Genomic DNA, 15772 nt, shown 5'->3' on the forward strand with positions numbered 1-15772 from the left:
AGTCTGAGGGAGAGAATAGTGGACTGGTAGGAGGGACTCATGATTCTTTTGATCATATCCTTCTTGACTCCATTTCTGCATTTAGAAGTTCAGTTCTTCATCTCTGAAATATACCGAACAATATTCTTTGTTTCCTGACCAAGACATTGTGAAGTGAGAGAATGACTTGCTACTTTCAGTTTTTTCCGGGGAGTTGTGAAAAATCTCTGGATATGTTAGTATACTGTCTGGGATGTTCAGGTTCTTGACTGACTCCCTTGTTTTTTTTTTTATCTTCGAGGCCCCTTTGCAATGAAAAACATTAATAATTAATAATGTGGTTTCTCTATTGTCCCTGAAAACTGTTGCAGAAATGGCCAGATAATAGAGGAAACCATGACTGAGAGGAGCTCTTTTTTGTATTTCCACTCTTTTCCAATCCCTCATATATTACATATTTAATTTTTAATTTCCTTCCCTCTCTGCTCCTTATTTATTTTTATACTGTATAGGTCTTATTTGTTTTGAAAAGGAGAGCCAAAAGGTCAAGCAAGCATAAGGGACAGTGGGAAGCTGAGGATAAAGTTGAAAAAGCACCAAATTTAAGTTAGAACAGGGTAGTAGATCTTTGGAGGTTGTTCCCTAGGGGAGAAGCTGTGCTTTTAATCACATGTCATGTGACCACCAGTGCCTAGATTCTGTCTCTACTAGGCTGTGGACTGTGGCAGATAGTGACCCTGCAGAACTGCTGGGCAATTCAGTGTGAGAGTTCAGTGTGGTGACACTATTGGATTTAGGTGTGGGGCGTTGGCTCTCATTTCTATCAGAACTCCTGATGTGCTCTGCTTTTCTCCCCAGAGTTAAAATACCTGGTCAGCAGGTTTCATGAAGTTTCTTCCTGCTCAGTAATATAAAATGCCTTGAAGTGGGTTTGACTGGGTAGTAGTTTGGGAATTTTGTGGTACACCTGGGCACCTATTCATCCAGTGCCCTTTTATCCCCTGTGTTATCAGACACTCTGTGAAGAAGCTGATACTAACTGTCACAGCTCTCGGAGTGAGACCATCCTGAAACATGTCTTTTCTCTCTTAGGCAACAGTTACAACACTCTACAAATCAGCTTGCCAAGGAAACAAATGAATTACTGAAGGAATTAGGGTCCTTGCCCCTTCCCTTATCTACTTCAGAACAGGTTGGTATTCCTGGCTTGTTTGTTTGTAATAGGAAAGGATTTTGTTTTAATGGAAGGGCATTGTGTGCAACAAAATAAAACTTGGCGTTTGGTGAGACCTTCTCTGAACCTTATTTTCCTTGTCCAGAAAATGAGGTATGTGACTGTTGTGACAGTAGGAAGAATGTGTGTACCAGATCTTGCAAAGTGCCTGGCGTTTAGTAGGTACTCACTATATCTGTTAGCATTAGTATTAATATATTAATGAAATGGGTTTTAATGAAGAAGAACCTCAGTGTTTGCTTCTCCTGGCTTGCAGTGTTTAGCTAGCAGCTTTATATTTGCAGGCTTGGTCCTAGTTTATTTTGTATTCATTATCTATAAATTTCAATCAAATGTCTTTCTTTTCTATTTTGCAGTCACTTTCATATCCCATCATGAGTCGTTCATAGGTCTCAGGTTGAGAAAATGTCAGGCAAAAAGATTTCTCCTTTCAAGTCATTTTATCCAGTGGCCATTTAAATCCTTATAAAACACAGAATTTTTACTGGGTTTCATTGTTCCCTTGATATTTCAGGCCTTTTCTTTGCATACTCCTGAAGTCAGATGTGCCCCCTCCTTTATTGTGGTTTGCCTTATTGTGACCCATCATTCACAGATCCTCTCTCTTTTTAGGAAAAAACATTCTCCGTTTACCTTAGCCTGTTGTGATTTCATTTTGCTTTTAGTTTCTATACCATTCTTAGGCACACTGGACTTAAATTGCTTTTCATTACTGAATTTTTTAACGATGATGTCCTATCTCTGTTGGCTTTAAAGACAAAGCCTATAGATTCCCTATCCTGAGTTGTTTAGTCTGTGAGTTGTGGCTTTTGGAACATGAAATAATTTTAATGTTGTGACCATCATTAAAAATGAAATAGAGTAGCAGCATCAGACTGTGTACCATGTGCTAAGGGTAATTATTATTACATAAAACTTTTGTTTCATGCATACATGTGTATATGGTACTGAGTCAAGATGTCACATTATTACTGTGAGTCTCCATCAAAAAGGTTGAAAACACAAGTTTTTGCCTGGCAAGCTGTTTAATGAAGTGTATTTTCAGTCCTTGGACGTTTGGAGCCCTCTTGCACAAAAGAGAGGAACCAAGACTAGATGTTTTGTCACCCTGCTGTAAAGTAACTAGGATAAAAAGTAATCTTGATGTAATCAACCTTTGGTATCCATATGTGTGCTGTTTGTTTTGCTGTTACTCATGCTATCTCAGTTGTGGACCAGTTCCCTTTGCCATCCATTATCTCCAAATTGTGCCCAAATTATCCCTTTCCTCCTCCTAGTTGTGCACTTAGGGAATAAACACTTGTAGATAGTTTTAGTAGTAATAAAAAAGGAGACTAAGAGTTTGATGCAAACAGAGTTTTGAAAGTACTTAAAGAGTTAAATAGTAGCCTAAGCAAAATATAAGTAGAAAGGTAAATCTGCTACCAAAAAAAGAAAAGAAAAAGATCTAATGTATTCCAAAATCAAATAGAAGTTATTTTTGGATTATGCATGCTGTTGTTCCCTTCCGTTATCTTGGATCATTAAGAGCACAAAATAGATCTACAAATACAGTTCCTTGATTCCCTTCCCCCTATTGTGCTAAGTACCCGTTTTCCTTTCAATTCTTTCTTCATCTAATTAATCTTAGCCCCATCACCCATCTTTTCTGTACTGTCCTATACATCAGACCATACAGCCTACTGTCAGAATTTTTTTCATACTTATGTACTATCGTCCGTGATGTTGTAGTTGCCAGATCTCATGGCCTTAATTTTGAGTTTATTCACTTTTCTTCTCTGTTCCATTTGATCCTTTCTCCTATCCTGTCTCCACCAAAACTTTCTTCTTTCCAATGATCCCTTTCCATTCTGTCTCCCAACTCTGGTGATCCTTTTCTGGCCTATTTTCTCTTATCCTGTTTGGGTCTCGGCCTCCTTTTCTGACTCTGTATCTTTCTTCCTGTAAGTGGGCATACCCCACAGCTCTGCTGTTGATCCTCTAATTTTCTCATTACACTTTCTCCCTCAGGAGAGAGGGAGATTACCTACTAACCTACTTCAGTGAGCTCCCTGTCACCTTTATGAACATGACCTTCAGCTCTTTTTCCAGCCCTGCCCTCTAAGCCTCTGAATAGTTGGCCCATAATGCCAGTCCCTTTCAGATATCTCCTCTTGAATATACTGCCTTCACCTAAAATTTAATGTGTTGTCTTACGCTGAATCCCTCCTGTTTCATCCAAGGTCTTTAACTTAGCTGATTGATAATACTTACCGTCATAAAAAAAATGTGTACCTTTTGACCTAGTATTCCTACTCTTGCAAATTTGTCCTGAGGGAAAAAAAAGTTCTAAAAAAAAACTATACACTCCGGACCCAGATTTCCTGGATTTTAAATTCTACCCCTTCCACTTACTGTGTGATACCAGGCAAATTATTTACCCTCTCTGTGCCTCGGTTTTATGACATATAAAATAGGGACTATAATAGTACCTAATTTATGGGTTATTGTATGGATTAAATGAGTTATTGTATAAAATACTTATAACAGTGCTGGTATGTGATAAGCACTATATAAGTATTAGCTGCTACAATGGAGCTCACTTTAGCTTTATAATAGTTAGAAACTAGGAACCATCTAGAAGGAATGTTTACATAAAATTTACTAGATCAGCTTGATAGAATACTCTGTAACAAATACCATAATTGTGAAGAGTATGGTAACATGGAAAATGTAGATTATATACTTAAAAGGTAATGTTTTTGGATGGTGAGATTGGGAAGTGATGTTTTCTCACCCTTATTGTTATAATGTTTGTGTAAAAATAAAAAATCCTAGGAAAAGGAAAAAAAATTCCTTATTTACATTTGCTTTCAGTATTACCATAACTCTCCCAGGTGTGGCATTTGAGTCATTCTTGACCTTATTCTCCTTCCCCACCAAGCCAGTCACTAAGTCATATGTTTCTTAAGTTCATTTCTTTGTGTTCCCATTATTGATACCATGTCTTCCTAACCTTAAACCTAGACTGTTGCAGTAATCTTTTTGACTTCTTTTTCTGTTCCATCTTGTACACATCAGAGACTAATTCTTCTAAGTTATTATTTTGTACCCATCATGTTTGCTACTCAGAAATCTTTGTTGCTTTTTGTACTTCAGAGGTAGAATCCCAAACTCATTAGCTTAGCACTTAAAACCTGCTGTGGTCAGGCCCTTCCCTGCCTTCCCAGTTTTATCTTTAAGCCATTCTCATGAAAAAAATTTGGTTCCAGCTAGACTCCTCAATTTCTACCACCACCCCTTTGCTCATTGTTCTCTTGACTGGATTTCCCTTACCCCTACCCTCTGCTTATTCAGACCTTTCTCTTACTTCAGTGTCCACCTCCTCTTGAGGACTTTTTGACCACTTGAGTTCTTACCAATTTTATGTGCCTCTGAACTTGTATAGTACTAATTGGATAGAGCATTTATTTATAATGATTTGTTACTTGTATGTTTGTATCCTTTATCTATGTGTAGATGGTAAGAGTGAGTTTTTACTTCTCTGTTCTCAGCACATTGCAAGTGCTTTCAGCAGGTGTTTTTTGAAACACCTGCTCAAAGATATGTAAAGGTAGCCTGTAACAAAGTAGTTTTCATGTTCTCAAAGATTTTAAACCTCACTACAGTGTAAAGGAAAATGATTCTATAATTTTCAGGGAAGCTGTGAATTCAGTGTACTTGAATACAGTTTTAACATTTTAGCAAGAAACAATCCCTCGTTTAGGTCCAGTCTGAGCCCAGAGATATTTATTCTGCTTTCAGATTCTCCAGGGAACCAAATTCTGAATTATAATCCCCTCTGAGATTTCTTTAAAAAGTAAATGATCCCCAGTCCTCAGGTTTGTCAGAATCAAAAAAGGAAAATTCTGACTTGGCCTATAGTATAAACCAGAGATTTGCGTTAGTAAAGAGCAAATTTATTAATTCAAGGAAGAGCCTATTTCCCAGTAATTTTCCTAGTTTGACATCTTTAGGGGGTATAATTTTGCTTTTAGTAGGAATAGAAACCAAATGATGATTCTGTGTTAATACGAAATTTCATTCTTGTTTAATTTTGTTAGCGCCAGCAGAAACTCCAGAAAGAACGCCTCATGAATGACTTCTCTGCAGCCTTAAACAATTTCCAGGCTGTGCAGAGAAGGGTCTCTGAAAAGGAAAAAGAGAGTATTGCCAGAGCAAGAGCTGGATCTCGTCTTTCTGTAAGTTTATACCCAAAAGAAGACCTTTGCAGTTTCAGGATGTTCTTTCCCAATTTTTTTTTCCTCTCTTTGACCATTAGCCATTGTTTATTCCCCTCCCCCTCAATAATAAAGATATAGCAGCTGTGAAAATGCCAGATTGGAATAACATATATAAAAGGTGTATATGCATATGGTCAAAGATGAGAAAGGAATATGTGCAAAAATTTTTTTAAATGACCGAATTGTGTGTAATTTTCTTTTCTTTTTTTAATTATATGGTCTTATGCTAAAAACTTAAGAAAAGAGAAAACTAATCTGTCTCCTAGAATATAGCAGGCTAGGTTATTTGGACTAACCTGCTCTTTGAAAATAATTAACAAATACTAGATTTTAACAACCAACTTCTCAAAGGTATCCAAGAGCCATGAAAATATTAAGGTCAAAATCTAAGAGAAGGTGTGAACCCATAGAGGTAAGTAGAGTACTGAACTGTTTTTGCATTGAATATATTTACTGAGGTCCAACTTGAACTTCAGTATATCTTTGATGTCTTCATGACCTGGTGGGGAACAAGCCCAGGGACCACACAAGGTAGAGAATCTCAAAGAAGGTGCTCCTCCAATTAAACTGGACCCTAGAAGACTATATGCTTAGGGTGTAGGTAAACCAGAAGTAAGCCCTCCTTCCCCCAGCAAACTGCGAAAAGATTGCTTTAGTACTGAACTGAGAAGGTGGTGGAGGACAGGAGGTTGGGGGAAAATCCAGACAATAATTTATACCACAAAGTAACCTTTAGGCACATTTACTGCCCACATTCGTACTACCTGAATGGTCCAAAAGCCTCACGTTTCAAGTTGTTCTAGACTGGCAGAGTACCTAGGTGCAAGACAGAAGCAATTACAAACCCTCTCTGGTTAGGCATCTTTATCCTAGCCCTGAAAAAATATTTCTCAAACAGTTTTTGAAGTGTAGTGAGCACCACAGGGTTAAAAATAACCAACTACACAAAAAAACATATAACCCTGAACAGGAACTAGTAGAAACAATAGTGAGGTGAAACAGACCCAGAAAGACTATTTGAGTCTATTAGAATTATAGGACAAATATACTTGCGTATAAAGAAATGAAAGAAAGTCTTGAAAATATCTGCAGGAAGCAGAAAGCTTTGGAAAAGAGTCAAAAGATTTTCTAGAATTAAAAATACAATTTGGAAATAAAAAACTTAATGAATGGGTGGTTTAACTAGAAAATAGGTTAGAAGATATTATCCATCATGTAGGACAGGGAGTATAGAAGTTAAATAGGGAAGAAAGATTATGAGAAATAGAGAATGAAGTGAAAGGATCTAACATAGTTTTAGCTGAAGTTACAGAGTGAGAGTAGAACAAACATAGAGCAGAGGTGGTATTTGAAGAGAAAATGGCTAGTATATTTCAGAATTGATGAAAGACACTAATCTACTTTTCAAGAAGCCAAAAAAACTCCCAAGAAGGATAAATAACTTTCAACTAGATACATCAAAAAGAAACTTCAGATACCAGAGACAAAGAGAAAATCATAAAAATATCCAGGGAAACAATAGAATACCTTCAAAGATGCAATAGATTGACTGTTTACTTCTCAGTGGCAATATGGAAGTCAGTAGAGGGCTATCTTTAATGTTAGGAAGGACAGTAACTGCCTCCCTGGGATTCTAAACCCAGGGAATATAGATATCCAGAATGAGGGCTAATTTCAGTCAAAAGAGAGTTCACTATCAGCACACCTTACCTAAGAACATTCTAAAGAACGTTCTTCAGGCAGAAGGAAAGTGATCCCTATGGTAAATCTGAAAAGCAGAAAGAACTGAAGAGCAAAGAAAGTGGTAAATATGTGACAAGACAAACCAAAAAAGGGAAGAAGGTAATGCTATATGTGTAATGGACAAAGAACTAGCATCCAGAATATATAAAGAATTCCCATCAAGCAGTGTGAAAAAGGCACAACCCAACAGAACAATAGTTTCTCAGACTTTTTGATCTCAGGACCCTATTACACTTAAAAATTATTAAGGACCTCAAAGAGCTTTTGTTTGAATGATATCTGTTGATAGATATTATAGATACTGTATTAGAAATGAAGACTGAGAAGTTTTAAAAAATGTTTATTAATCCATTTACAAGTAATAACCCATTTACAAAAATCTTTACGTGTTCTGGTAATTTGTTTCCTTATGAGTTTTCAGCTCTTTCCCTTAACCTACCTCCCTCCAAATTTTAAAATGGGTAGTCATTATTATTGTTTTTTTATTCCTCTCTCCTACCCATGTTCTCTGTATCCTGTTCGGTATGGTTTCTGTCCCAAGCCCAAACTGGAATGCAGATTTGCTTTCAACCACTTCACACCCATTTCCTAGTTAGGACAGATTGCCAGAGCCCTGTGTCATTGTATAGACCTTGTCAGAGCCAAGGGATGTTGCTTCTTTATACTGTAGCTAAAGGAAGTCATTGTTTTGTGTGTCTGTGACATGTTTCTGGATAACAGCAGCAATAATGTCATCTGCTTTCTAGGCGGAGGAGAGGCAAAGAGAGGAGCAGCTTGTCTCATTTGATGGGTAAGGAATTATTTATACAACCTGCTGGCTGGTTAAAATGGGATTCCATACTTGCTACTTACTTTTAATTTTCAAAATCAGTGAGAAAAAGGATGAAAAATAAAGGAGACCTCAAATGAGTAACTTACCTATCAAATAAAATAAAAAAGTAAAAACTATGGGCTTTTCCATGATATAATAATATCAAGGTGAATATAAAAAATTTCAAGAAACCCCTGATGTCTGTGTGTTGTGGGGAGAGAGCTTGGCTTGCTAAGAATAAGTAAGAACCCACAAATGTACAGATTAGGAGGTCTAAATTATTTAACTCTAATTCAGATTTAAATTCTTCAGAGCTCTTGGGTGTCTGTTTACTCATCTCTAAAATGGAAGGAACTTATCCTTCTAGGAGTATTAGAAGAAAAAAGCAAACAATTTGTATTGAAAGACATCCCCTTTCTTAAGTTCTCCAAATGTAATTAACTATTCCATATAAATGTATTCAGGGTATTAGTTCAGAACTTAAAATGTTTTATCATAGATATGTATCTGTCTCCCCCTACACTATGAGCACCTCAAAGGTCTTGGGACTCTGTCTGTCTCAGTTTTTATCTCCAGCACATGGAAATTCTTTAAATATTGTGAAGATTATAATAAGTTATGCATACTATTAGAAAAATGCTTAGTACTGGATTTTCATATATTTCATGTATAATATATAGTATGCCTTTCTTCTAAATGTGGTACCTGAAAGGAAGAGTGATAACATTTCACTAGCTTTTTACTTTGGTTTTCTGTTAAGACACATTTAACTCAAAGCATAACCTCAAGGAAATTCCTGAAAACCAAAAGATACGGTTCTTTTTGACTAACTGACTCACTGACAGGTCACTTAGTGTGCTCTCTTCCACCCATTCAGTACTCAAGACACCAACACAGCTTGTACTTCGAGAGTGCTCTGGAAGGGAACGGGCTGGTATACTTCATTGACTTCAGATCTCTGCCTGCTTTCTCTGTCTAGCAGGTCCTAGCAAGATCGCAGATCTATTTTGTGTTCCCCTAAATGGAAACAGCAAGGAGTCCCATTCCTCATAATCCTGCTTCATCTCAGTTTTGCCCATGGAGTTTTCTACTGTGGAGAAAGTGTAATGAAAATATTAGAGGATCAACAGCAGAGCTGTGGGGTATGCTCACTTATAGGAAGAAAGATACAGAGTCAGAAAAGGATAAGACCCAAACAGGATAAGAGAAAATAGGCCAGAAAGGGATCACCAGAGTTGGGGGACAGAATGAAAAGGGATCATTGGAAAGAAGAAAGTTTTGGTGGAGACAGGATAGGAGAAAGGATCAAATGGAACAGAGAAGAAAAGTGAATAAAAAACTGAAAAAAGGCAACTAAAAGATCATTAACCATAGTACATAAGTATGAAAAAAATTCTGACAGTAGGCTGTATGGTCTGATGTATAGGACAGTACAGAAAAGATGGGTGATGGGGCTAAGATTAATTAGATGAAGAAAGAATTGAGAGGAAAATGGGTATTTAGCACAATAGGGGGAAGGGAATCAAGGAATTGTATTTGTAGATCTATTTTGTGTTCTTAATGATTCAAGATAATGGAAGGGAACAATATTATAGATGCTGGCTGTTTTCTTGGTGTTACCAGCTCTTTGCATTTAGATATGAAGACTTTGTATTGCTGCCAGAGGAATCGGAGCCCTGGTGATGTCTTTGGATAGGCTCTGCAGGTAGTAAGATGTAGATGTCTCATGCACACCTTCGAGAGGGAGAATAATCCTGTGTGCTTGTCTTCCTGCAGCCATGAGGAGTGGAACCAGATGCAGAGCCAGGAGGATGAGGTAGCCATCACCGAGCAGGATCTGGAACATATTAAAGAGAGGGAAACGGCAATTCGGCAACTGGAGGTGAGAGCCAGGTCATATGTTTTGTTTGACTCAGGGAATCTGCTTTCTGATCCATCTAGATTTTCTCTAAGTGATTATGTATCTGTTCGTGAAACAGCATGAAATGAGTTGTGGGCTTTGTATGTCTTAATGTAATCATGGTGAACATGAACTACCCTTAATGATGGTACTTGCCATGGTGCCTAGGAATACCCAAATCCTTTCATCAGCCACCATATGTTACATGATATGTCTCAGAGAATATACATGGAGAGTTGAGCAAGGCAAACAAATATTTTATTGCTCATTAAGGCTTTGCCGCCAAACCTCAGGTGCCAACTTCTAGGTTAGGGAGTAGAGCCCCTTTGCTTAGTCTGAATAGCCCAGAATAAAGACAGGCCAAAGGGATTGCTCCATATTGTGCATCACAAAGTCCAGTGTTAGGTTGTGGGTATCAACCACAGTGGTTCATAGAAATAGGAAAAGTTTTTGAGATCAGGGTTGAGGGAGAGGTCTTGAGACCTTTCTCTTAGTTTCCCACTTTAACTTTACATAGTGACCAGTAAAATATCCTTAAACTTGAGTAGCTTTCTCTTCCGTGGGGGTAGATGGCTGCCATCCCTGGGGTGCAGTGGCAAGAGGAGAAACTTAGAGCTTCTTGACCTTTATCTGTGGCAGTGGTTCTGAACCCTGACTGCACATTAAAATCACTTGGAGATTTCTTTTTAAATGCCCTAGCTCTTGCCCCACTCCCCACCATCAATTATTAATTTGGACTATGTGAAATTCCTATTTTTTATAGGCAGATATCCACAGGGGATGTATTTTTTTTTTAAACAATCTTCCCAGTGATTATAATGTGCAGTCAGGTTTGAGACCCACTGCCCTAGACCATCACTGTCTGTTTTTCGATGGACAGTTCATCCATGAGTTTGGTTATTTTATTAGACTTCAAAGATATCATATCTTTTTGCTTTTTCTCTTATTGCAACTAGTCATCAGCTTGGTTCTCTAAAATTAGAAATACTGTTAATAGTAGGGAGTAGAGTGAGACATATGTAGCTAAGGAAAGGAATGTAATGTAGTAGATGTCAGAAATGTAATGGGCACTTCACATTCAACAAAATTAAGTCCAAATTCCTTAGCTGGGGCTCGATGTACTTATCCAGTCATCTCCTACATGTAACATACAACCCCTATTCTAGTGAAAAAAAATATACTGCTGTGTTTCCTCTGCTTTCACACTGCACTTCTGACACTTCTGGCCACCAAATGTGTGGGGGTTTTTCACATCAAGCAATTCTGTGACACCAGTTGGGTGTCCTAGAATTTAACTTAATTCTGACACTGTCTACCTGGAGTTAATATCAGAGCCCGCAGATTAAGGGTTCAGTCCCACAAGACTGTCTTCTTCAACCCCCCTCCCAGTCTCCAGTTGCAAGTCCAGGTCGTTACCTGTGCTTGTGTCTGACAGACTATAAATTGGAGATTTCCATGACCCCTTCCTTGGGTTCAGTTAATTTACTAGAGCAGCTCACAGAACTCAGGAAAACTTACAAGATTACCGGTTTATTATAAAAGGATACAACTCTGACAAATACGATATTATTTCATTTATCTGTGGAATATAAAAACAAAGCAAAACAGAATGAACAAAACAGCAGTAGACTCAAGAGACACTAAGAAGTGACTAGTGGTTACCAAGGGCGAGGGGTTAGGGAATAGGTGGGGAGTGTGAGGGGGATAAAAGGGCACAGTAATTTGCAATCACAATGTAAATTGGTGTGGGAAAAATGGATATTTCTGACTAGGATTCCTGCGTGGCCTTAATAGTGCCCATTGAATATACATAAAAGAGCCTATTTGCACATTTATGGGATGTTTACTAGCTACAGTCATGGGAGTACCTGCCCAGGGGAGGCAGAGAGGAAACACCCATTCTCTCCTGTTCCTGTGTTCCTGGTATGTAATTGGTCAAGCGTCCACCAGTCACCAGAAACCCACACACAGAGTTCCTCCCGGTGTGAGGGGTGAGGAAGGAGCGTGTCATGGAGAGTGGGGAGAGAGCTGTGGAGTCCCGGCGCTCCTGGAGAATTAAGCCCGAGCAGGGAGCTGGGAGCTTGGCGCGCCACCGGGGAGGGCGGGGAGAGAGCAGCGCTGTTAGAGGATTGAGCTCCTGCTTGGGAGCAGAACCTGTTGCCGGCCCGGGGAGCGCATTTCAGCCGGCCACGTGTACCAAGCGACCACTGTGAGAATAAGTGTGGTGATCCTCTAATCCCCAACTCCTTGCTCTTGCCTTTATTTGGTATTGGATTTATAGAGAACTTGGCCAGGTGGGGAACCCCTTTCTCCCAGAGCTACAGTCAGTCACAAGGACCGTGTACAGCATGGAGAATATTAGTCAATGATTCTGTATCTATGTTGACAGATAGTAACCACACTAGAGGGGGTGAGGATTTAATAGTATAGGTAACTATTGAACCACTGTGTTGTACATTTGAAACCAACATAAGATTGTATATCAGTGATACTTCAGTTAAAAAAAAAGATACAACTTGGGGAGAGCCAGATAGAAAATGCACAGGACAAGTATGTGGGGAGGGATACAGAGCTTACATGCCCTTTACAGGTGCACCACTCTCCCAGTACTTTCATATGTTCACCAACTCAGAAGCTCTTTGAATTTCATCCTTTAGGATTTCTATGGAGGCTTCATTACATAGACATGATTGATTAAATCACTGGCCATTGTTGATCCTACTACCCTTGAATACCAAGGTTGGTTCCCCTGGCAACCAGCCCCCTTCCTTGGGGCTTTCCAAAAGTCATGTATTAACATAAACTCAAGCAACGTTGAAAGGAGCTTGTTATGAATATCTTTTTTATCACCTAGGAAATTCCAAGGGTTTTAGGAGCGCTGCTGGAAATGAGATGAAGACCATAAGCATACGTTTCGTGCAATAAATCACAATATCACATCATCACATCTGTATTACAACCAAGCTGAGCTCCTTGCTCAGAACTTTCTGTTTATATGGCTTCTCTTTTGCTTTAAGGCCTGTAAGAATATAGTAATTTATCCTCCATTTGCCCCATGGTCCCAAGCACAGAAGCCAGTGAGAATTATGCATAGGCTTGACTGGGCTTACCCCGCCTTATCTCGAAACATCCCGACCCTCCCCCAAAGCAACAGGCTGACCGTATCCGCCACAATAAAAGGCACCACGCTGCTGCCCTCTCCCTCTCTTTGTCTCTGTGTCTCTGTCCCCCTGCTCTCCCTGTTCTCTCTCTCTCTGCTCTCTCTGTCCCACTGCTCTCCCTGCGCTCTCTCCCTCCTCTCTGCTCTCTCTGTCCCGCTGCTCTCTCTGCTGCTCCCTCTCTCTCTCTCTTTCTCTCCTCACCCCACTCTGGGGCAGCCACTCCCTCCTTCAGATAATAAAGTCTCTCGCGTGGGCCCGTGTCTCCTGAGTCGTTCTGGGTAAGGAGGGTCTCGGGGAGATACCCTTTCAAGGCCTACTTCTGCTGTCTTCCTGTGCATGCCTTTCTATACCATTGATCACTCACTTCCTATATAATGCCCTTTCTTATTGATCTTATTGTGTACTGATCCCTCACCCCCACCCTGTTAGCTAGTAAGCCTTTTGTATCCACAGCAACTAGCAAACTGTCCCAACTATAGTAGACTCTCAGCACATAACTAAGGTGCTGTCAAGAACTGGTCTTGCCAAGTTATGATTGGGAAGTCATTGCTTTTAAGGCATGTTTTTTATTGTAGCATTCTGAAGGGCAGTGTTTTGCAATGGCAAGAGCATGGGCTTTAGAGAGAGAATCCCAGCTACAGTGCTTAGTTTCCTCACTGTTGAGCTACGTGACTAGACAAATTATATAACCTCTCAGAATCTCATTATCCTCAAAGATACTTACTTATTTACATCATGAAGCTGCTGAATGATTAAATATCAAAGAGGCATAGTAACATAATGAGAACTTCATGAACTTCTAATTCTCAGCTCTGCCAGTTGCTAAATATGAGACTTTGGGACAAGTCATTAAGCTTCTCTGAGCCCCATTTTTTCTCTTTTGTAAAATGGGGATAATACATGTCTTTTCGGGTTGTCAAGAGGACCAATTAAATTAAGTAGTAGTTCGTAGTAGCTAATACTTAGGAAGTGCTTATTGCACAGCTATAAGAACTTTCAATATATTAGTTTATTTAGTACTTCTGAAAACCCTACGGGATGGGTAGTGTCATTGTCCACATTTTAGAGGCGAGGGTCCGGAGACGTTCCTCTCAAGATGGGTGGATTAACTTAGCTTGACTGGGTCCTCTGTAGCTGACAGCCTGATGAGGAGCCTGTGCTGCTGCTTTTTGGATATTTTTTTTATTAGAATAAATTTGACATAGTATATTGGTTTCAGATATACAAAAAAAAGTCTGTGCTTTTAATTAACCATCTGATGTAGTGCTTGACACATAGTAGGAATTTAGTAAGTGTTAATTAACCTTATTTTCATTTTCAGTTTATGGAGAAAGCATGATTATAAGCCTTAAAAACCCATGTGTTATGTTAATATTCCAAACTCTAGTTAAGTAGAGTCTTCTAACATGTTGCTTAGTGTTAGTTAATTGTTATGGTTTTGTTTCTGTTCCTTAGGCTGACATTTTGGATGTCAATCAGATATTTAAAGATTTGGCCATGATGATCCATGACCAAGGTGATCTGATTGGTATGTATTATTGATACCTTTAGCCTCAAGGTGAGTTGATAGTATCTGTGCACAAAGAAGTCAGTAGGAATTTAGGAATGCCATTTAAAAAATTATATTTGTTTTCTTAGCACTTTTTAAATGTTAAATACAGAAGTTAAAGTGAGGCCTCCATGAGTACTCCATTCAGCTCCCTTCAGTTGCTTTGCCGTAGCCTATTGTTCAGTCTTTGTTTAAGGAAATAGATGTCTGCTTTTACCTCCAGAAACTTGCACAATTGTAGGATTTGTAACTCTTTATTTAAGCTTTTTATTTAGAAATAATTTCAAATTTAGAAAAAGTTGCAAAAATAAAAATACAAGGAATTGTTTTATAACTTTTACCTAGATTTACCTCTTAACATTCTACCCCAGTTGCTTTAATGTTTGCTCTCCTTCTCTCTTTCTCTATAGTATGTATATACATAATATTTTATGAACCATTTGTGGGTGAGTTGCATACTTGATAACCCTTTACCCCTAAATACTTCAGTGTCTTTTCCCAAAGAATAGGGATATTCTCTTAGTAACTTTTGATTTCATGGCTGACTAGTTGGAATGGTGGTGGTGAAACCGGACCAATAACATCAGAAGTCTGCTCAATTTGCAGTCTTGAAACATTTGAATGTGGTAAAACATCCAGTGCTCTCCTTTTTTGCAGATAGCATAGAAGCCAATGTGGAAAGCTCAGAGGTGCATGTAGAACGAGCCACTGATCAGTTACAGAGGGCTGCTTACTATCAGGTAAAAGCAGGTATCAAAGAAGGTCACTATGTGCTGCAGATATTATGGACCATCAGAGTACACTTGACACATTGAGAACAGCTGCAGCCTTTTGCTTTGGCTTAAGCTAGAGGCAGTACTCATAACTGGAGTCCCAGTTCCATTTTTAGTATTTTCCTTTGCAGGGAGATCGCCAAAAGGGCATTAAATCTTAAATAAACCTATAAGAGCCCCTAGCTATAAATCTAACCCCATGAGCTAGCATGATACCTGAATCTCATATAATACTGATTTTATAGTCTAAACAGCTGAAATTTATTTCAACTAGGATAGGAGTGGGTACAAAGTAGGACTGCAGATATTTTATGTTGACATATTTTAGGATTGACATAGAATCAGTTCTAACTATTAATA

General features: G+C 38.8%; 1 protein-coding gene across 1 annotated transcript in view; it reads left to right on the plus strand.

Annotated features, from left to right (window-relative positions):
* The window catches only part of STX12 (syntaxin 12), a 46021-nt gene that overhangs the window by 22809 nt on the left and 7440 nt on the right, over window positions 1–15772 (plus strand). Inside the window, exons 3-8 of the mRNA XM_036914947.2 lie at window positions 1072–1171; window positions 5296–5433; window positions 7965–8008; window positions 9806–9911; window positions 14546–14618; window positions 15297–15379. Of these exons, the coding sequence (XP_036770842.1) occupies window positions 1072–1171; window positions 5296–5433; window positions 7965–8008; window positions 9806–9911; window positions 14546–14618; window positions 15297–15379 (544 nt within the window). The remainder of the gene's footprint in view (window positions 1–1071; window positions 1172–5295; window positions 5434–7964; window positions 8009–9805; window positions 9912–14545; window positions 14619–15296; window positions 15380–15772) is intronic.

This window comes from Manis pentadactyla, chromosome 4, assembly GCF_030020395.1.
Source record: "Manis pentadactyla isolate mManPen7 chromosome 4, mManPen7.hap1, whole genome shotgun sequence".
Taxonomy (NCBI): domain Eukaryota; kingdom Metazoa; phylum Chordata; class Mammalia; order Pholidota; family Manidae; genus Manis; species Manis pentadactyla.